This window comes from Fulmarus glacialis, unplaced genomic scaffold, assembly GCF_000690835.1.
Source record: "Fulmarus glacialis isolate BGI_N327 unplaced genomic scaffold, ASM69083v1 scaffold36704, whole genome shotgun sequence".
In the NCBI taxonomy this organism is placed as follows: domain Eukaryota; kingdom Metazoa; phylum Chordata; class Aves; order Procellariiformes; family Procellariidae; genus Fulmarus; species Fulmarus glacialis.
Window position 1 is genome coordinate 1 of NW_009206760.1, and position 21845 is coordinate 21845.

Consider the following 21845-nt stretch of genomic DNA (forward strand, 5'->3'; position numbering starts at 1 on the left):
GGCTCCGCCTCGTCCCCTCTCAGCTTCGCCCTGGATGGGCCCCAGCACCTGCCCCGGGGCCTGGTCCTTCGCTGCCCTCACGTATCCGTATCCTCAAAGGTTCCCCGAGGCACACGGGGATCCCTCTCTTCTTACTGCGCCGGCCCGGAGCCCTCAGGCCGGGTGCAGCCGGGGCAGCCCCCTCCTCACGGCCCTCTGGCAGGGCCGGCCATCCCCCAAGGGAAACGTGCACAGAGAGACGACAACGAGCAACTTGGTCATCACTGTGTAAAGAGGGCTGGGGAACGATCACAGATCTGTCTTCACCGCAAAAAAAAAAAAAATCTCGTGTTTTACTAGTCTCTGTCGGTCTTTATCCCTTTGAAATATTGGGCATTAGCCTAAATTTCAGAGTTGCTTCTATAGCAATGGTAAAAGGGAAAGTTGAAGGACTGATTCATGGAGGTTCCTCCAGATGTTACATGGCTGTGGAGCACCGCAAAAGCCCTACGTTGTGTCGCTGTCTGTGCTGGTGTTTAGAAGAAAACCTAATTAATCTTGACTAGAAAACTCACCCAAATACAGCGATTTTTGATGACATGTTTTTCCATGGATTCAGCTATATTGAAGCGTGGGGGAATCTGTAGCCAATAAATGAACAATGCACCAAATGTGGGAAACCAGCCCAGTTTTGGCCACAGTAACTGTGCCTTCGATAATGCCACTCTGCCATGGGAATGCTGAACTAATTAGTCTAGCAGCCCCCACATCTACAGGTACTTGAAAAAAATCTAATTGCTTACATATTTTTTTCCTTCTAACAGCAAACACCCAGCTGTTTTTTCCAGAGCAGCATAACTGGCATATACAGAACATATCGGGAAGCCAAGCAGGCAATTGTCTGTGCTGTTTATTTATATGTAAGTCTTATGTAGATGGGAGACTACACAAACAAAATGGAGATACTAGTAAAGTAATCTTAAAGTGTTCAACTGCAATCAGTAGGACTTATTTGGAGGACAAGAGCTGTACTTAGGTTCTTTTGAAATTACCTATTCTTGACAGATTTTAAGAATGGAGAAAATAGTAAGACTTTTGATGAAAAACAGCTGAAATTATTCCCTTTAAACAGGGAACAATTAGTGCATGGAAGAAATGGGACAATTGATTTTTTATTTAAAAGATTTAAAAATTATATTGCACTAACAATAGGAATCCAGCAGCCTTGAAAAGAAGTTATTTCCAGGAATCATCTGCAACTGTCCTATAAACTGGCTTTAAGTGGTATTTAAATAGCTTTTAATACAAGCATTATGTAAAAGTCTGCCTCAAAATGGGTTTGTCTCCAAATTACAGCTTCATGGCAAAAGGAATAAAGGAAGGAGGGGTGGAGAGGGTACACAAAGGGAAGATATGGTTTTTATTGGCTTTTGATATGCAGGCAAATATGAAGTCAGAAATAGTGACAGAATCCAGTCTTCATACCCTGCAGGCTGCGTGGTCAGTTATTTAGTCTTTCTCAGGTTTATTAGGAGATGAGTACATGCCTAAGGATGCCGTGTGGGAGGGACACCGCTGGCTATAGGTTCTCCAGGAAGCTTCGGGGCCTCAGACAGGGGTGCAGCATTGACGGATGGGCAGCCTGAATCGAATTACTCCTCTGGACTGACACAATACACTGGATACAGACACATCCTCTGCCCAATGCCAGACTTCCCTACAAAACTCGTGTTACTGGTGTGGCGCTGGGGGGTGGCTCAGAACCTGCCGGCATTCCGAGCAGTTGCCGGGGGTTGGTGCCTCCACAGGTGATCATGGAGCAGTAGCACGTTTCCAAGAGGGTCACCTAGGACATGCCTGCCCAGTGGTTTTGGCTTCATAGAAAAAGCTCTTCCTCGACTCGATGGAACGTACACGGTCTTCGCCAGTGGTTGGGGATGAAACTAAGAGTGAGTTTCCATCTCTCTCGGTCATTTCTTCCTCTGTTCATTTCCATCTCCTCACTGCTGCCCCAGCAGTACTTTTCCAGTCCTGTATTTCAGTATCTCAAACTTTTAAAGTCCTTGTGCTACCAGACAGTTTATCTTCTTCACAATGCTCCCAGTGGCCCAAATTTTCTTAGTATCTAGAAATTGAGGTTGAGTGTTTGCAACAGAATCGTAGGCAGATGACAAGAGGAAAAGGATGTTTCTTTAGCATGCTGCTGCCTGCAGAAACTGCAGAATTTAAGGGTGACCTTGGAGAAAATCAGGACAGTGTTAGGGGAACTGTAATGTAAGGTCTGTCAAGTATCTAAACTTTCTGTAGCACAGAACAAAGAGAAAATCCAACTTCCTTGGAGACTATATAGACTGATATCAGGTATAGTAAAAAGACAAGTGTCTCATCTAAAAGTGTGAATCTTAGCATTCCTCCTCCTTTTGTAGGCTTTGGATTAGTCACAGCTTTCATGGTTTTAAATCTCTCATGTCCAGCAAGATAACTTCATGCAGTAAGAAGCAGCTTAAAATCAGGATTCTGGCTTCTGATTAAAGTTAGCTAGATTTGTTATTAGAATTTTTTGTTTGCTGTTTCACTGCTGATCATTTGCTGACCTACAACTGCTCATGAATTTTAATGGAATTTGCTGAATAATTTTGGCTAAAAAATAATATAAATTAGCTTTACTTCGTATCATCTGTTTACATTTATTGGCCTGGGAGTTAAGTACTCATTCTGGAAGTAAGAAACTACGATTCAGTTCCCTCTTCTGGCTGAAAAAGATTGAAACACACATTTCTTGAAAAGTGACCAAGAACATCATAGAAAAGGTTTCAATCCCTTCTGCTGCTCCTGTTCTACTTTGCATAAATTCCTGAGCTGGAAAAACAGTAGCATGTCAGACATCCAAGCTCTCAGAATTATCAGCAGATGAAAGTGTGTTCCCGAGTGGGTCTTCCTTTGATTTTCTTGCATGACCATGAAAATTAAGTATTTCATCCAAATGAAATGTGGTATTCTCAACAACAAAAAAATCCTGCACTTTTCATTGGTAAGGAAAAAAAAATTCAAACCATTCCTAGTTTTTCAGTTCAGCAGCCAAATTGACAAATCAAATGTTCACATCGCTATACTTCCAATCCTAATTCTTTTATAGACATTCTGTGCTGTCATTTAGAGCCTGATCCAAAGCTTTACTGAAGCCATTGGAAAGATGACCAAGTTTCCGTATTTTAAAGAAGAGGGGTAAAGTGGTGGAAGTTTTCATTAAGTGATTCCAGACCTCTGGAGATGGTCAGCCAAATTGACAAATCAAATGTTCACATCGCTATACTTCCAATCCTAATTCTTTTATAGACATTCTGTGCTGTCATTTAGAGCCTGATCCAAAGCTTTACTGAAGCCATTGGAAAGATGACCAAGTTTCCGTATTTTAAAGAAGAGGGGTAAAGTGGTGGAAGTTTTCATTAAGTGATTCCAGACCTCTGGAGATGGTCTCAAGCAGTTAAGTTATTGCTACCCTACTGTCAGAAGTTACATTTAGAGATTACATCTTAAAACAGAGACAAAAAAGTCATTTTTAACAAAATACAGTTTGTTTTAGGAGTCTAAAGCACTCATGTGACAGTCTTAACTTTTCCTGGCTCTTGATGAGGAGAACGGGCTTGAGAGATGGAGGATTTACTTTATTACCCTATTATATTTCGAGGGGGAGACACTGGGATAATGTCATTTATATTGTACTACTTGTATTATGCATTTTAATGGATAATGGATGCTCAAGGGTATTTTACTTCTGTAGGTGCTAAATATGGCAAGTACAGTCCCTTCCCTCACATCAGCAGCAGGGTGTGAAAGTAATCTGCTGGAAATTTAGAAATTAATCTCCTCTATAAGTATTGATTTGAAAAATCAATTTTTTATAGGAATTCAATCTTTTCCTGAAGTCCTTAACTGACAACTCCTCTGTTATGTTATTCTGTACCCTGTTCTCTACCTTCCCTGAATATATCGCCATTTGTAGTGAATACTTAACAGCACTATTGCTTTTTCTCTTGGTAAAATGTGTGACTTTTTAAGAAATAAGTTTCTAAGTAAAAACTACTTTCAGTATATTTATTTGCAGAAAGTTAGTTTATGGAGTACACTAACTTTTTATAAGTATTGCAATAATGGCTTTTTGGCAGCAACTCAGCAGGCAATGCCTATCTAGAAAAGCAATTAAGATTGAGGGTCTTAACTGTATGGACGATTAAAAATGGGTACAGCACCTGCTCAAATGTCTCCTTAAACGTTTTACTGAAGAATGATATCACACTTTCAACTAGTAAAATTTTCCTCTCACTTTTTGAAGGGCAATTGCCAGCACCGGAAAACATCTCTCAGCACAGACTGATTGCAGCATTGAAGGCAAATATTAGGATGAGTGAGCAAGGATTGGGTCTCATAATCATACAGAATGGGCCATATCTCCAGATAACAAGCCTTGTTGAGAAAAGCTCTGCAGCTAATGATGGAAAGCTAAAACCAGGTAAAAAGGATGAACAGTGATATTTAAATTTAATAGCATTGAAAATATTCTTGTTCTGCATTTATGCTTTGAGCCTGTCTTTGATTTATTTACACTTACACAGATCAAAAGAAACTCAATTTAAAATTACACAGAAGAGAAACTAGCACAAACTGTATAAAGCTCCGTGCCAGCATTCCATGGTAATGAAATACTTGTGATCTTAAAATAGCTGGTAGGGGTGACTGTTTCATGATCAGATCAAGATTTAAGTCTATATATTGTTCTCCAGCAAAAACAGAATTCCTATTCATCAGCAGGTTTGTCCAAAAATAGTTTGACTATTACCTTTACACAGCAATAAAACTTGAATAATCATTCGTTGTTCAGTGCATTGTTGTTCAAGTAATTTCACTCTACAAGTAACACAAAACTTCCTGAAGTCTTGAAATTAATTTGCCTTATTGTTTGCTTTTTATTTCTCTTTATTATACAGAAAGTTACAAGGTGGCAATGGACTAATCTCTGTGCTCTTAAAAATCCATGCAGGTGTTCATTTGCTAAATGCTTTAAACCTGAAATGTGCCATATCACTATTAACAGACTATTACTAGTTATTAAGGTTTCTTGTGGAACATCATACTCCTATATTAAGCCTGTAATTGAAAGCTCTGTAAATTTGACTGCTTCTTATTGGTCCCTAGACCAATTACATTAGACTCATGAACAGTTTGGGGACAATAGTGTGCTATGTTATTACCATTTATTAAATTGTCTCTAACAAAGAAATCTATGAAGCTAAGACTTGAGCGTAATGAAGTAATTCAGAAATTTACTGGCTGTATAGTGAAAATGCATATCTTTAAATTAGAACAATTTTCCCAGCATTGCCTTTATAGTTTGGGCAGTCCTTTCTTCTTGCACCTTTTAGAGAGAATTAGAATTCCAAGCACTAGGAAGAAAGATCAGCTTGTTTGATGCAATAAAAGCCATCGAGTGGAGTTCTTAACCTCTTTTTAGACAAGGCTTTGCACTTTTCATCGAAGTATAAAAATCAGTGGAAAAATCCTGAGCATAAAATAGAAATGGATTTGGATTTGAACAAGTACTTTTTTTTTTTTTACTGTTATTTTAGGAGCTGATAGCTTTAATCTATTCCCTAAAAAAAGTATACAAAAGCATATATATGATACTGATTTGGTTATTTTGGGGATTTTTTTTTTTATAACCATAAGGTAAAAAATACAGACTATTAATCACTGAAACTAAGTAGTTCTGTTTGCAACAATTTGAAAAAGGCAAGGTCCAAAAGCATATTCAATAAAGGCTACAAGAACACGGAGTCAAATTACTTGTGGCATGTGATGTGTTTGATTTGCTGCAGCAAGTATTGAGTTTAAAGGGGGTTGAGGACTGGTAACAAACATTGTCTCTTTGTAGCTGATCTTAGTTTTTGGAGCCAGAAGAAACAATTTGAGCATACTTCATGGGGCACCTGGATCTAACTCAGCACATTACACACACACACAAAAAAGCAAACAGCTGAATTTCTTCAATTTGTGTTTAGAGTGAACTTACAAAAACTTTGTATTTAAGACCAAAGCTGTAAAATTTTGCAGAAAAGATAGTGTTTTGTAGAAGCTCCATCTCTTAATGATACCAGAGGCAGTGCACTTATTTTGGCACTAATACCAAAGTACAGAGCATCTTAGGAGTTTTTCTTGCTGTGGATTAGGTTTTATCTTTATGGACTTATTTTTTCAGTTAAGTAAGCTGAGTATTATCTGTACAATTTCAAACTGCAACCTAAAAGAACAATTTTATTACTGCTTATAGCTTGAAAGAGCTGGTGCCATTCTGCTGACTTTAATGGGGAGGAGGTAGAAATCAACAGAGGTAGTGTGAGGCACTAATGTCTTCAAATCCTACAGTGAGACTCACCAAACTCATATGCATGTGTGCATGCCCTATTCTCCATGCCAGCAAGAAGAAACAGGGCTGCTTAGTACTTGTGTTTCCTCAAAATACCTTCACAGAGCAAGAGGTTATCTCCACATAAATGTTCAGTGGCCACTGAATGATATAAATCACAAAACTGATAGGTGAACTGAGAAGCTGGGTGGTTCAGACTCTAGATGCTGGAGGAGCAAAATTATCTATGTCTGCAGTTCAGAGATGGCTTTGACTTGCCACAACAGCGTTATCAGCACATGTGGGCAGAAAACACGGAATTCTGAAAGAATCTATTAAAAGCCAAGTGTGTCTTGCAGATATTTTAAAGCATAAGTACATTTATGTCTATGCATTTTGAAACACATAATCTGGGTGATTTACCTTTCTGTTTGAGGCTGAGAACTTACATAAAACTGCTGGTAAAATGTTTGCTGTTGCTTTTTTGGTATCTGCCATCCTGGTACTTGTTCCAGAACTTGTTTGCACCCCAGTAGAACCAATATCTTGTGACAAGCTAGAGTGGAAAGAGGGTGTGATGATGATGGAGTAGAAGGAGGAGTTAGTGGAAAAAGTGAATGAAAAAATGATAGTCAGTAGTTCAAGTAAATAGTTTTAAAGCCTGTAAATTTTTGCTACAGGCATTTTAACCCAAAAGGGTTAAGAAGAAAATAGAGCAGATGGAGAGAGGCTCCTTGCTCTGCCTAATATGGCAGCAGACAGCTGTACTGCTTGTTTAAATCCCCTATGCTGTTCTGTTGCAGTTCAATACATAATGTTTACTGATACTGCTCCTCTGTGCAACTGTTTCTGCCAGGCTGCTGATAGAGCTGTATTCTGCTGCAGATTGATTCTGCTTGCCTTTTGCAGTCTTCAAAATTACAGGTTTACACAGTAATTGCGATTCCCCCAACCTCTCAAAGCCCATCTTGTTATACCCCATGGTATATATAGGTGCTGGGGCTTCTGTACTCTGTTGTTCTTGGATGCAGTACTGCTTTTTGCAAACTGCAGCTCAGTGCTTTCCACTGGCAGCAGGTAGTAAGAATATTATTTGCAGCTTTATCCCTTCAAACAAACAAACAAACATACAAACACAAAAAACATCACCCCCGCTTTCTGCTGGAACTCCTCACTTAGATTCTGCACCGGCTGTTGTAGGCACCTCCTACTTCTCCCCTGGCCTCTCTTGACATTGTCTTGCAATGTGCCCAAGTGTTGGTTGTTCTCAGAGAGGAGGAACAGGCACTAGCCACCGAGGAGAGTCAAACCCTGGAAACCTCCAGGGGCCCAGACAAACATAAGGTGACACGGCTGTTACACAGATTTTCTAGCATCCACCTAGGTAAACTCAGCCACTGTGGAGGAAGGGGTGTATGCTTGGCTCCATACCAACAGATAAACAAAAAGGTGACATACAAGCGTAGGCAGCAGATATGTATAGACAGGGTATTCCAGCTGTGAAAAGGTACAGTGAAGCAGTGGAGAGATACCAGCAGAACTGTTTGGAGTGCAACTGTGTAACCTCAGCTCAACCTTGCTGGAGTCTGTCTGATCCCAAGTAGTGCTCCTGATTAGAGCACGCACCATTGTACCTTTATCTTGCCTAAAAAACCTCACAGAAATGCAAGGTAGCACAGAATAGGCAATCTAAAGTTTAGCTCGTTCGCTCAGAAAAATCCCAAAGTAAGTAAGTGAACTGCAGTTTTCCATAGTGTTGTGAAAAGGTTAGCTCTTAACAGACATAAAATCTTTTATTAAAAAAGAAAGCAAAAGAAAAAAATTGCATCCAGTTAGTTTGAGAGCTGATAAACACATGCTTTTACATAAAAATATGAAAGTGGTTAAGACTACATCTTTTGTAATACGAACATTAAAAAAATTGAAGAAGTCTCTTAAACTGATTGCTGTCAATTTTCTTCCTTGGCAGGTGATGTTCTAATAAAAGTTGGACATGCTAAAGTTTTAGGATGGACTCTGCGAGAGCTTAGGCAACTCCTGCACAATATTCCTGTAGGAACTACCCTACAAATCAGAGTTTACAGAGGTTTTGTTGAAGTACCTCAACACTGGCAAAATGCAGTTGAATTAATTCCTGAAGCAAAGCTTCCTGTGATGACAGCAGAGTAAGAAATAAGTATTGTACATAACTAGAATTTCACACCTTGATTATTATTCTAGCAAGAAACAAGAAATAGTGTAATAGCTTTTTCATTTTAGGATAAAATGTTAGTCTAAGGATTTACTTTCATTTGTTTTTCTGAAATAGAAAACTCTGCTTTGAAATGAACAAATACCAAAAGAAAAGTTTACTTTTCTAGTTACAGTGAAGATGGGGTCATGACAAACATTAATTTTAGACATGCCCCTTCCTGCCTCCACAGAGACCATAAAAAGTCTGGCTGGCAAGAATGCCACTGAAGTCAAAGAGGCCATGTCGATTGTCATAGCCAAGGATCTAGACAATCAGAAGTAGCTGATGATACCAAGATGGAGGTCTTGCTACAACCATGTAAAAAGCTTATCTGTTTTTTAATCAGTCTAACTACTGACAGTGGTTGACGATTATGACTTTTAAAATTAAACTTCAGGAAAAATAAACTCTTCTTCAGAGCCACTGCATACAGAAGCTTTTAAAAATATATTGCTCTCAATCCTAAAGGTGGCTCATATAGCAAGTATAATTAATCTAGATGGGATACAAGGCAGTTACGCATTTTCCTGAGGCACAAAGTTGTAAAAGAAAAAAAACCTCAGAGGTAGGGGAAGGAACAGAAGTATTAAAAAGAGATAATTAGGCTAGAACAGCAGAAAGGAAGCTCACGCAGCAAGGGGCTTTCCAAGAGATTAAACCTCTAAGCTTATGTTTAAATAAATCAAATTATTTGCTATTCTGAAGGAGCAGAAAAAAGATAGCTTGCTTTTCTATTGACTGAATTACAACTTAGCTATTACTTTAGAGTCCAAATGAAACAGTGTGTAAAGGACTACGGACAATAGTATTAGTTTAGTATTAGAGGAGCTTCAGAACTAATGGACTTGCCTTTAGCACAAGTATTCGCAAAAAACTCAAGACCATGATTAGTTAATTAAACGGCTATGGGAATTATCGCATGTTAAAGTAATACCATCCTGTGTATTTTCAGCACAAGTGAAGATGCTGAGGATGAAGATGACACCGGATCCAGTAGCAATGATGATGTAGACTTGGAAACTTTTCAGTATAAATCTTCCCAGTCATACTGTTTTGAGCTCACTCCTAAGTTACTATCAATATCCAGGTATCTGATATAGGCCAGACACTTAGAGTAGGCACAGACACCGGTTGTGATGCTGTACTTCATAATTATATTGATGCATTGTGCAATCCTAAGTTTGATGCTAGTGGTAGACCTCCTTCATACTAGGCTGTGGAAAACAATGAGACCAGTTCCTCTTCCTCCTGCCCTTCTGTATTAGATACGTCCTATCTGGAAGAACTTGCCTTTGTTTCAGAATAGCTCAAAACTTGACTTCTTCAAACCTAGATTTCTGAAGTTGTATCTTATCTGTTTTAATACATGCCTAGGCTTCCAAAAAATCTAGATGTCCTAAGATACTTGAAATGATATATTAGCTATATAAAGCTGTTTTAGCAATGCCCTCCCTCCCCTCGAAGATGTCTATCAGTGCTACTTGTGGAGAAGACATTCAGAAACACTACCTCTGCTAGTCCCAGACAAATAGCAGTTGCAAGCTCCAAGGTCTACTATATTCATCTTTGTTTGAAGGTAAATTTCTTCATTTACTTGATATAAGGATGGTGCAGACAGTTTACCAAGAACTTTCCCAGAATACATGGACAACTAGTGGCAATTACAGTATTTGTCTGCATCCAATGATAATTTTTGGTCCATCTATTTTATATATTGACTAAATTCACCTTATTTTCTCACTGTAGTTTTACACTCAGTGTACAGAGCCAGACTTATCAGCATTTTAGATACCATTTTCAGTGGAAAAAAAATCAGCACAAAATGTATGAACTCAGCACTTTATTTGATGAGTGCAAGCCACAATTACTCCAGATTAATTTTCTGAAAGAACTGAATTCATAAATAACATGTTAGTAGTTAATTTATTTAGAACATAGGTGACTTAGAGCTCAGGTCCATCTTGAATACGCATCCCAGTTTTGTTTTTACAACTCATCAAGAAAAGGAGTATTTCCCAAATCCCCGCTAGCTGCCATTGATTTCTTCCCATTGACAAACTTCTTTGCAGCCTGAAAATAATTCAGAAAGATGGATATAAGGAAATATTCACTACAACAGAATTTATCTTGCTGCTCACAGACTCAGCTTCAAATTACTAAAAGAAACAACAAATCCCAACACTATTAGAGTACATCATCAAGTAAACAGTTTTCCTTTTGCTGTCTAAACTTACTTGCTTCTAATCCAGCTCCTCCGTTACTTTATAATCTAAACAGGAATGGCAGAATGACAGTTGGATGTAAAAGGCATAAACTCTTTGAAAATGGTTATTCCTAGAATAATTGTTACACAAGATACAGTGGATCTCTCCTTACTACTAAAGCTAGTTGGTACTGCAACACAAATTAGTGGTGACTCTGAAAAAACAAGTTTTTTATCTTAGAATTTCTCTCTGATGGATTGCTGTATGAAGTTTGCTTCAACTATAAGCAACAAGATAATTTGGAATAGCAATGCAGTTATGTCAATTTATCATTGAAAGCCTAATTGTTTTATTAAGCACACCAAATATTCTAGACTCAGGAATCGTAAAAGCCTTGACACAGAAGTGCCTGCACTGGAACGAATATCAAGTTTTCCACGAATACTAGTTGGCAGTTTTGGTAAATTTAAGTGAAGCAGATGAGAATTTCACACACTCCCAGCTACGCTAGTTTTACAATGTATTGGATTAAAGGGTCTTCTCTTAATAAAGATAGCCAGCTGGGATTTGTAAATGAGTTGCTTTTTTTTTAAAGATAGTATATGTGTCTGTTTATAAACACAGACAAACGATCACCAGTTTTGTATAAAAAAAGGTTACACAGTGATTAAGGAACACCTGTAGATGCCGACACATACTTACATTCACAACATCAGCAGTGGCTACAGAGTCAATTTTTTGAGCAACAACAGATGGTGATGAGTGTGTGCCAGAAACCAGTGACTCAGAGCCAATTTCATTCAGTAACCCTTCTGCAGTCTCCACTGACATCAAATAGGTGGCTTTCAGCTGGTTTCTGCCGTCAAATAAAGCATTAAGGATGAGTGAGCATGCAAGTCCTGTTATTATGTTCCCCACCACCCCCATAAGTGCAATGAGTTTTTGGTGCTTTTTAAGTTTTCAAGATTCCTCTCCATTTTGAAATGTTTTCCTTTTCAAGTATGGAAGGGTCCTGTAGTTAGGAAAGAGGCACCACAAATAGTCCAAGCATGAAAATGACAGGGTACTTGAACACCTACGGCCTTGGAATGATCAGCCACCCCACACAGTCAGAAGATGTCTAGCTCAGAATTTGTTTCTGTTTGAAGTAACTAATGCAGGTACTCCAGGAATTAGACAAACTAATCTATCAAGTTTAAAAATTAGGTTTAAAATTGATTCCAGTTTTTCATCAAGAACAGATGTACGCAGAGCAATTTTGTTGTAAGCAACAAAGAAGCAATGGATGTAAATGGTTACGTTCCTTGTGCAATTGTTCCATGTTCTGTTAAAAGACAGCAAGCTTATACTGTTTTTTCTGTTTCACACAGTCTCACTGCTACATGTGAAAGTCTTATTTTTATAAGCTAGTCCTTCTATTCTTTTTTAAAAGTTGAAATGACAGAAAATGGTTTATTCCAATAGATTAAGTAGCTTGGTATTTTTGACTGAATTGCAAGACTCTGCAAATATCACTGATCTTGATTTTGGTTTTTGGGGTGGGTTTTTTTGTCACTGAAGGAAAAAGAGCAATATAGAAAATATGTGAAGCCATTCCAGAAGGGAAACTCACACACACACAAAAAAAGAAAGCCACAGCACTGTAACTCCCTAATACTAGGCAGCTTCTTAAAAAAAAAAAAGACCAAAAAAATGACCAAAAAACCCCCCACAAAACTAATAATGCCAAACATAAAGGTCCAGAATTCACCATTTAGCTACTAGTGACTAAGGCACAAGCAATCATGCCTAGGTTATCATGTTTTGTGTAATCAAGCTTTACGTGGAATCTTCTAAGTATTTTATATACGCAACAGACAAGATTTTAATTTTTCTACTTGAATAAACCTGTACTATATTGTTGTATTGCACAACTACAGTTTTAGAGGCTCAGTGCAGTTTAACACCACTTGGAGATCAAGCACCAACTAACGTGCACAACCCTCTATAAATTAGAAACGCCAAAACTTTGTTGGCGTTACTGCATCTCTAATAGTAATTCTCCCCCATCTCAAATATTCCTAGGGGCACGTATTTTGAGCACTTGGATGTAACATCACTAATTCAGTACTTTACACTTGCAGACCACCATTACTACTGTTCTTTGAAGATGCAGAAGATTGCTTAATATAATTGTTTTGGGAATTGCTGCAGTGTGACTGTAAAGGCAATTACCTAAATAATGTAATTTAGGATTCTAATTTAAATACATCTTAATACTACAGAGTATGATTAAAACGACAGCATCTGCTGATATTTGCTAATTTCTTACATTGAAACAGTTTTCAGAAAACATTGACACTTATCTAAGAAGGTTTTATTAGGTAATACCACTAGCTGAGAATCAGTGTAGCTTTGAAAGAAAAAGTATTCACAATGCTTCAATTCTAACGCAGGAAAGCAAGCAGTTCCCCATGGAAATAATAACGATAAGCTTTGCTGTACAGAATAGTCTAAGTGTTTGACAAGTAGCGGCATGTTAAGAAACTTCTCTTTACAACACACAAGACGGTTCTTTACTCACTTACTTTGCCTTTGTGACATCGTCATCAGTGACACTGCCCTGAGCAACTGCCTTTATCTGGTTCAAAGCAGCTTTAATGACCTGAGGATAATTAAATCATTTAAGACTTCTTCCGCATTAAATTTCAACATGTTATTTCTATTATCTGACATCTTAGAAACTTCAGGGGAGAGCAGCTGACAGTGTTGGGATTGTCTGCCTGAACTCAATTCTAAACAGCTTTATAACAAAACTAAAACCACTGTAATAAATGCCCAAGTGAGACACAAAAAACAGTGTGGATTTAAATTGCAACACCACACGAATTTGCATGGTCTCACCATTTTTCATGAGAGCATTCAGTTCTGCCAGCTTCGAGAGCCAGCACGTTCCTCATGATATGCTTAGGCTTACACATGTAAATCAGCAATTACAATCAGCAATTCAAGGTATTTTACTAGCTCTAGTTTGTATTAGGTATTTGTACTTCCCAGAAAGCAAGTCTCATTCCCAGCATACAGAGTTAAGTCATAACTGAACATGCAGCATTCTTATACAAGAAACCAGATGAATTGACTTTTATTAGATGAATCAGTCACTATCTCAAATCAAAACACTAGTTTGAGAGTTATGTTGTTAATACTTAAATTCTAATCAGCGACTCACCTCCCCAGCATTTGGAGCCTGGGATATGGTATAAATCCCAAAGAGGCCAGAATCAGAGTAGTTAACATTAAATGCAGAAGCCTGCAAAACAAACATTATCATCAACTCTTTCAAGTATCAGAACAACTCAGCATCAAGCATAGGAAAATAATTATGATTAGGATCTAAAATAGTGTAATTCAGGAAGCTAAACTCCATCTGTGCAGAGGAAAGATCATATTGGAAGGCCTTCTCTGAAATACTGTAACTTGTGCAAGAATGAACTTATTAAGATTCTAGCTGGAGGGAGTAACCTCTCAAAGGATAGTACGCATTTTACTTAGAATATTAGAGTACGGTAACCTTTTGAACTTACATCAAATGGCTGGGTAGTTGCTTTAGCAACACCCTGGGATAATTTGCTTGTAGCATTGCTTCCCCTCTTGATTAGGGGTCCAGCACCTAAAATATGCTGAAGAACACTGAACGCATTTGCTTCTGCACTTCCAACAGCAGCTCCTTCTATTACAATAGCAGCATGGACAAGGCTATCACCATTCTGTTCTCTGATTTCTCCTAAAAATACAACAACAGAAAAAAAGGTAAGGCAGTGTTCACTTAGAAACTACTGTATGTTCAGAGGTATGGAAAGGAAACATTTCTAGCCAGGAGTTGGTTTCATGAGAGAGAAGCCAGGGTGTGAAGTTATTGCGTGTCCACTCAGGAAGACAGCAAGAAGCTGTTAGTAGGCTGTAGGTCATTTTAAAAAGTCCTTTACATTCAAAAATTTTTTTGCAAGTACAAAATTAAGTACCTTGCTATGCCTTATTTGAACCTGACCCTAAACCATACATAGTATGAGATGATAAAAGTCAGTGAATCTCCAGATAACAAATATCCAGAAAAGTAGCGTACCTTCTGTTCATAGTAATATTTATCCTGTTTTATAGTAACTGAAGTTATTCCAGTCAAATATTAAATGTTGGAAACTATTTTTCCCCTATCTGTTTAGAGAGTGATCCGATACCCCAAATAAAGAATAGCTATTGGTATTAGTACAAGATACTGCTCTGAAAGAGCTAAGCATTGCTTTGTCTTTTATGAGAGACTTACGACATTCTAACAGATCTTCCCTAAAAAGAAAGCCTACCACGACTTCTAGACAGTCCTTAATCTATTCTTAAGGGAATCTTCCCCAAAATGCCAAGAGAAACCATATGCCAGCTTGTTTTTCCATTTATGGAATAAATGATCTTGCAGGTAAAGCTTTATTGGAGATATGGGTTCGGTTTTATCCCAGAACTTTCCATGGTGGGGAATAATACTCTGCTTATTTAGACGGGAGATGCCTCTGAACTGTCATTTCCCATGTACAGCATTTAGTACAACTATACAGTTTTCAGTTGCAACTTTGAATAATGCTACATTTATAATAAACAGGAAATCAGTCATTCAGAACAGATACAAGAAATATACTTACCTCCTCGATAGACAGCCTTTGCACTAGAAATACCAGCTCCACTTCGGATATTTAGAAAGTGCTCTGCAACTTGCTTTAAGTCAGAGTGCTTTACACCTGCAATACAAGTTTATTCCAAGTGATGTAATGGCAATGAAAAGCTACAGCAGTTACATAAAAGTGTTTTTAAGTGTACTGTAATATTTCACTTCTGCAGAGAACTCAAATTTCTATAGTAGTTTTCCCTTTTGAATTACATTGTCCATTAAAGAACATACATACCTATTCCTACAAGAGCCATTCTTGCACTTGTGAAATTGTTCTGTACAAAATGGTGAAGCTGCAACAGTAAATTCACATTTTAGGGTATTTTGTACAAAGAACAAAAATGGCAAGTGTGTTTCTGACATCCACTGTTAGCCTTATACTTCTTCATGCAGCAAACTCCAATGCTTCCAAAAGGAACTGTCTATAGAATAGCATTTTACACATTCTCCAGTGACAACTACAAAACCCTTGTTATACAAGAACACTTGCATTTCATTGACAGCCTTCCTATCAACAAAAAGCCACTAACGTTAACCACCTCTCTAAATGTAAACATGAGTTCTGTACCCAATACTAAAAGCTGTATGGAAATAAACTAACACCAGACTAATAGGATAGTAAATACTTACTGTATATTTACTAAAAATTTTCTCTCTCATCTATCCTCAATAAAGAAACTGAAACAGATTTATAACACAACAGAAATAATCCTACCTGCTCAGAAGTAATTTTTCCAATTGTGTAATCTGGACAATATAAGGGGTTTGCCAGAGCATTCTTATAAGCTGCAGCATGCAAGTTTTCCAGCACTCCTAGAGGAACAAAGTTTCAGTGATGATGATTAACATAAGAGCCACTTTTAATGAAGATTATGAATTAACCTAAATGTTATCCCAGTGAAACAGAGCTGTAGTCCACTTGAAGGACCAAAAGATCTGCAAAAGCAGGTCTGGAATAATCCAATACACATTGAAGTTTCATCCAAATCCTTGGGCAACAGCAGAATCTGGTCTGAGGGCTTCCATTCTTTTGTAACTTATTTAAAAAAAAAAGAAAATCTAATAACTTGCATATACTCAACACTTTTTAGCGTCAACAGCAAGCTATAAATGCAATCAGTGTTTGGGGGAGGGGGAGCAGTAGGAAACAACAAACCCCAACATCCTTTTAATTAGTTTCAGAATCATCCTCATCTTCACTGTAAGCATCCCTTGTTCTTGAGCTTGAGAAAGAACAGGCTGTTTATAATACTGTTTGTAGCTTTGTGTGATGTCTCATCTATCTCCCTATTCAGATGAAGGATGCTAGTGTCTTCAATTCCCTTCTCATTAAGTTTTTTCTTGCATCCAATAGCATTCTACTCATTCCTGTTTGATAGTCTCAAAATATTCTCAAGAGAAGGATGACACTGCTTTCTTCATACTTCTGATTCTGAACATAACTGTAATTGAAAATATTAAATTACTGTGAAACCAACCTGTAGTTGATACAAGTTTAAAAAACAAAGATTGTTCTTGATTCTGATTTAAAAAAATAGTAGCACTTCAATACAAGCCATAGATTTTCCAAAGCCCAACATTGTGTTGTCACCTTTAATGGGTTATGAAGGTGAGCATGCTTCAGAGTGTAGTACAAATGATGTTTATTGTGCAGAACTACCTGGGTGAACTTGGATGACTAGAGTTAAGTAACACAAGATATATTGGAATAGCTTGGTTTGGCTGAGGCTTTGTGTTTGCTTTTTGTTTGTTTGTTTGGAGGTTTTTGGTGTTTTGTTTTGTTTTTTTTAAACCCATGAACCTAAATTTATAAACCTAAAACTGGAACCCATTTTCAGTGTAATGAAAATACATATTGTTTTTATACCAAAATAATCACACAAATTCAAGAAGTTTTTTGTAGAATACTGTTTCCACATTGATGAGTAACACCTAAATATTGTTATCAGAACACAAGCTGCTGCAAATATGTTGTCAACAACAGTCATGACTTGCACATTCTTCGGTTGTACTTCAAAAAAATTAAAAAGGTAAAATGGAAGCTGCCAAGAAGAATGGTGTAAGCTGTCTTCAGCATGTTACTTGCTAAACATTGTTATGCACAGGCTGGAAAAACTTGTGGATTTATAAAAAAAGTTCCATAACAACAGAAAGACCATACCTATCATTGGGGAAAAGCCGAAAAATGAAATGGTCATGTGACAGAGCAAAAGGGACAGAGCAAAATTTCTTCATTTTGAAGAAACTCCCATGAAGCCAATGCAGTGGATCAGAAAATACACTCACCAACTTGAGGATTCTGAAGTGCGATTGCTTTGTCAACTTTTAATCGTGGCTGAAGATCAGTTACTTCCCATGGTCTGAACTCTGGTGCTGTGGTGACATTAAGAAGGTACTCCATTACTGTATCACTAAAGTAAAAATTTACAAAGGCATTAAACACAATAGAAGTAGCATGTATTTCTTTTGAACTTGAAAGCAACTCAAGCTAATCTGTAACACATTAACAACAAAATATATCACTCGAGCCAGAGCAGTTATTAGCACTGCTGTACAAAGTATGAGAATTCAACTTCAGTTCCGTAGCATTTGTATGCTCAGTAACATGATACAGAAGCTGAATATTAATACAGTAATTTATTTATTTATTACAAAGACATGAAAATAGGTATTACTCCTACCCTGTAAAACAACAGGTCTCTATTTTACTACAGAGCAGTTTGTAAACAATGCAATAATTCAGTTTACAGCATATCTAGATACCTACACATAGTCACGCAGGCATTCAACAGAGTAAGTCATTTTCTCTCTTGTTGAGTACACACTAAATGAGAAAAAACACAAAATCTGTTTCAGCAGAGAACATAGAATTGGATTTTCACACAAATTCCCCATTCATTGAATCTGTCAGCAAGATATTGACTAGAATATCTAGTTAACCTTAAAACTGCTTGAGATGACTGTTTAAAGGAGTGATAAAACACACAGCAGAAACATAACTAAAACTCCTCTCTTAAGTACTCACGTAGTAATAAGTGTCTTGTGACCATCAGAATTTAAGACACCATGATAATTCAAGGTAAAACAACAAATAAGACTGAATAGCAAAACTTGAAGAAAAATGTGTATATGTATTAAGGCAATTTAGAAATTATTCTCTTCCAGGCAGAAAACATAGTTGGTCTTTTTCACTTGCTTCAACACATTTGTAATTAACAGGAACAAAAAAGGGTAGAGTCTCAAGTTATATAAAACTCTGCTTTTAACCAAATTCTGTATAAAACAATCTTACTGGATGATTTCAAGATACGTTGCAAGAAAGCAGGCAGAGCGAGACCCCTCTTTTATTTCTCTTAGGCTTGTTTTCTAGGCTTTAAATTCTCAAATCACGAAAGCCAACTACTATCTGAATTGTTCCCAAAATTGCAGTATGAGGAGTGGTATCTATTCACAAAACGGGGTGTGTGTGTGTGTGTGTGTGTGGAATCTACTGACTTCAAGAAGTTTAATCTCGAAGCCTGAAAAGGCAGAAAGAATTTGCTTTCTGGGTAAATTATATTTCTTCCAGGTACACACCGTTTATATTTTGTTAACTGAAACGTGTTTTTAAAATACCAATCATGGGTACACTCTTGAACCTTAACAGAATGAGAAGTACAAAAGATGTTCCTTGTCAAGGTTCACCATTCAAGTACCATCACCACACTGAGCTTATCTGCCTACATATTGTTATGCTTACTGTTTTAAGTTTCCTTTAGTCATACAGCTTGTTTGCATTTTACCAAGACAGATTATCTTTGCATGTGGTTACAAACCTTAGGCTACCCCCAACAGCTTCAATGCCACGAGTAATCCGGAAAGAAGATGCTCCTTTAGTAGTCTATTGTAATTTTAAAAAAAAAAAAAAAAAGAAAAAAAAAAAAGAGCAACTTAAAATTCTAGTTATTTTAAGAACAGATTTGCCTGAGGTTGTTCAGTGCTCAGGCAAAGATGAAACAGTGTCAGTTCACTCATTTATACAGAAGCCATTTTGAAAAGTTGAGCCAGCTTACTGCATCCCTACTCCCAATCATTTCTATCATTCTCTCTGATTTTCCACCATAATTGCTCACATATTTGCTCCCCTGCCCCATTCTAGAATGATCCAGGTTTGCCTGAACATTTAATAGGATTCTTTGAATTAGATAAGCTTGACAAAACCAGGGCAAGGAATGCCTATACATACTATTACACTGACAGCTGTCTGGGGAAAGTAACTTCGGGCAGCAGTTGGGAAGGAGGTAATAAGCAGCTGGGATGGTTTTTTTTTCTGCCGGAAACTGGTGTGGATTGAGACCATACAACAGCAGTCAAAGACATGTCAGTGGTGCTGTGTAGCTCTAACTGTCACAACCTGGCTGGTGTGCAAGAGAGGTTGTGTTTACATCTGCAGCTAGAGCCAGACAGCAATTGAGATAAACAGGAACAAGGGGAACGGCCACAGTGGATCAAGCCCATGGGACATCCAACCCAACGTTCTGTACCTGACAGTGGCAACAGATGAGACTGTTTAAATACAACATCCCACAACCCATTCGATGGTATTCCTGCAGTACCTACAGGAGTTACTCCTACTAGCAACTGTTTAAGGACCTGCTATCAATGAATTTGTCTGATTCTTTTTTGAACCTGCCGATATTTATCTGCTTCCGCAGCATCTTGTATAACTGAAGCTAGACATAAAACAGGAAGGGAAAACAAACAGCTGCATATCTTGATGGCAGTAGTAAGAAAAACTATTCAGAAATATTCCACACACACATACAAAATTGAGTTTGTATCAAGCACCCAAATTAACTTTTACTGCAGCTTAAATAAAATGAGTTATGTGGATAGCTTGACATAGATGTATTTTATACACATAGTTTAAGACACCACCAGAACATAATTCTAAACAAATATCACTGCCTGTCTTCCAGGAAGTGATGCCATTTCTCCTGCACTTGAACCAGGTAACCAAGAATCAATGTACATTGTTTTCCACTTTACAAGATCTCTTAGATTAAATTTTACTATATCGTTTCTCTTTGTATCATAAACCTTCCACCATTTCATCTACTGCCAACATAATAACAAAGAGAATAAACACCTACCAAAGTAGATGCAAGACGAAGCAAGTGAGCAGTTCCCAAGTTACTAGCGGTTTCATATCTGCTGCCCGCTTTAATAAACACACCAATTCTTGAAGCTGGAGAAAAGTTTTCCAGAGACGCAATAACTAAGCCATTTGGTAATTTTGTGATCTGTATTAAAAAGAAAAAATTTGGGTTAGTCATCCACTGGAAGTACTGTCACAGTTCTGCTTGCACTGAGTTTTAAAAGATAAATAAAAAGGAGAGAGAAAAAAATACCAGTATTCATACTGACCTCAAGATCCTCAGACTCTGGAGATAATTTTACTCGTTCTGCAGTTGCTGAGGTTGCAACTTTAGGAGCTACCTTAAGTGAGTAAAGTCTCTTCTAGAGAGGAAAGCAAAAAAGAATGGATTTCCTGAATTAGTTCATCACATATTCCATTACACACTGAAAAAGCAACTAATTTTAAAGTAGAAATACAATGAACAACTTCAAGCCCCAGAGTAAAAACAGTGACTCCCTTGTAATTCATCTAATCATTTTTTACATCACTGTTGGAACCTGTGCAATGACTTATACGAGGTCTCTGGAAGTTCAAGAAAAAGCTCCCCCCCCACCCCGCTTTGCTGTTGTGCAGTGGGAATTTCTACTGATACTATATAGTCTGTAGGACTAATGTATAGCAATTAACTGAACAAACCGCTACAGCAATCCACGTATGCAGAACACAACTTTGGAAATAACTTTCGAATTTATTACGTGTAGGCAGTTCAACTCCCAAAGAGGCACTTCTCAGAACACCAACCTATCTACGCTGACTGCTGCATACAAAGAGGACACGTATGCAAGTCTCCAAACTGCAGAGCAATAACCAGAAGCAGGCCCTCGAATTGAAGAGGTGAACATTGCAAGAGACTTCCCTCCAGTAGCTGGCAACAGAAATGACAAGCCTATTGATTTTGAATCTGAAATGCTATCCCCTTCCACCCTTTTTGGAAGTTTCTGATACTTGTAAAATAAATTTATCTGTTACTCTTCACATTAAAAAAATAACTTCATTCCCATACATCTCAAAGTAAAAACCGAATGACAGAAACTACTGCACTCAGAATTGTAGGGATACCAATGACATAATTCCCCTACTTTGCCACAGACTCTGTTCAATGTATGAGTCTAGGAAAAACTCCTTTCTTCCCCCACCACAAATTTGTTAAGACACCT

The 21845-nt window shown here is 37.6% G+C and overlaps 2 protein-coding genes across 2 annotated transcripts; one reads left to right on the forward strand and one right to left on the reverse strand.

Moving 5' to 3' along the window:
- Positions 1–1882: 1882 nt before the first annotated feature.
- PDZD9 (PDZ domain containing 9) lies at positions 1883–9712 on the forward strand. Its single transcript, XM_009575871.1, has 4 exons — positions 1883–1928; positions 4313–4489; positions 8349–8544; positions 9565–9712. The coding sequence occupies exons 1-4, from the start codon at positions 1883–1885 to the stop codon at positions 9710–9712; spliced, it is 567 nt and encodes a 188-aa protein (XP_009574166.1).
- A 723-nt stretch (positions 9713–10435) lies between these two features.
- Positions 10436–21008, reverse strand: LOC104069931 (cytochrome b-c1 complex subunit 2, mitochondrial; the record flags this gene model as incomplete). Its single annotated transcript, XM_009575870.1, has 13 exons — positions 10436–10682; positions 11519–11672; positions 13384–13460; positions 14025–14105; positions 14380–14579; positions 15484–15579; positions 15745–15802; positions 16225–16322; positions 17796–17920; positions 18277–18333; positions 19325–19389; positions 20642–20791; positions 20916–21008. Coding segments are annotated over 13 exons (1338 nt in total), but the record flags the coding sequence as incomplete, so codon positions are not given.
- Between the last annotated feature and the right edge of the window lie 837 nt (positions 21009–21845).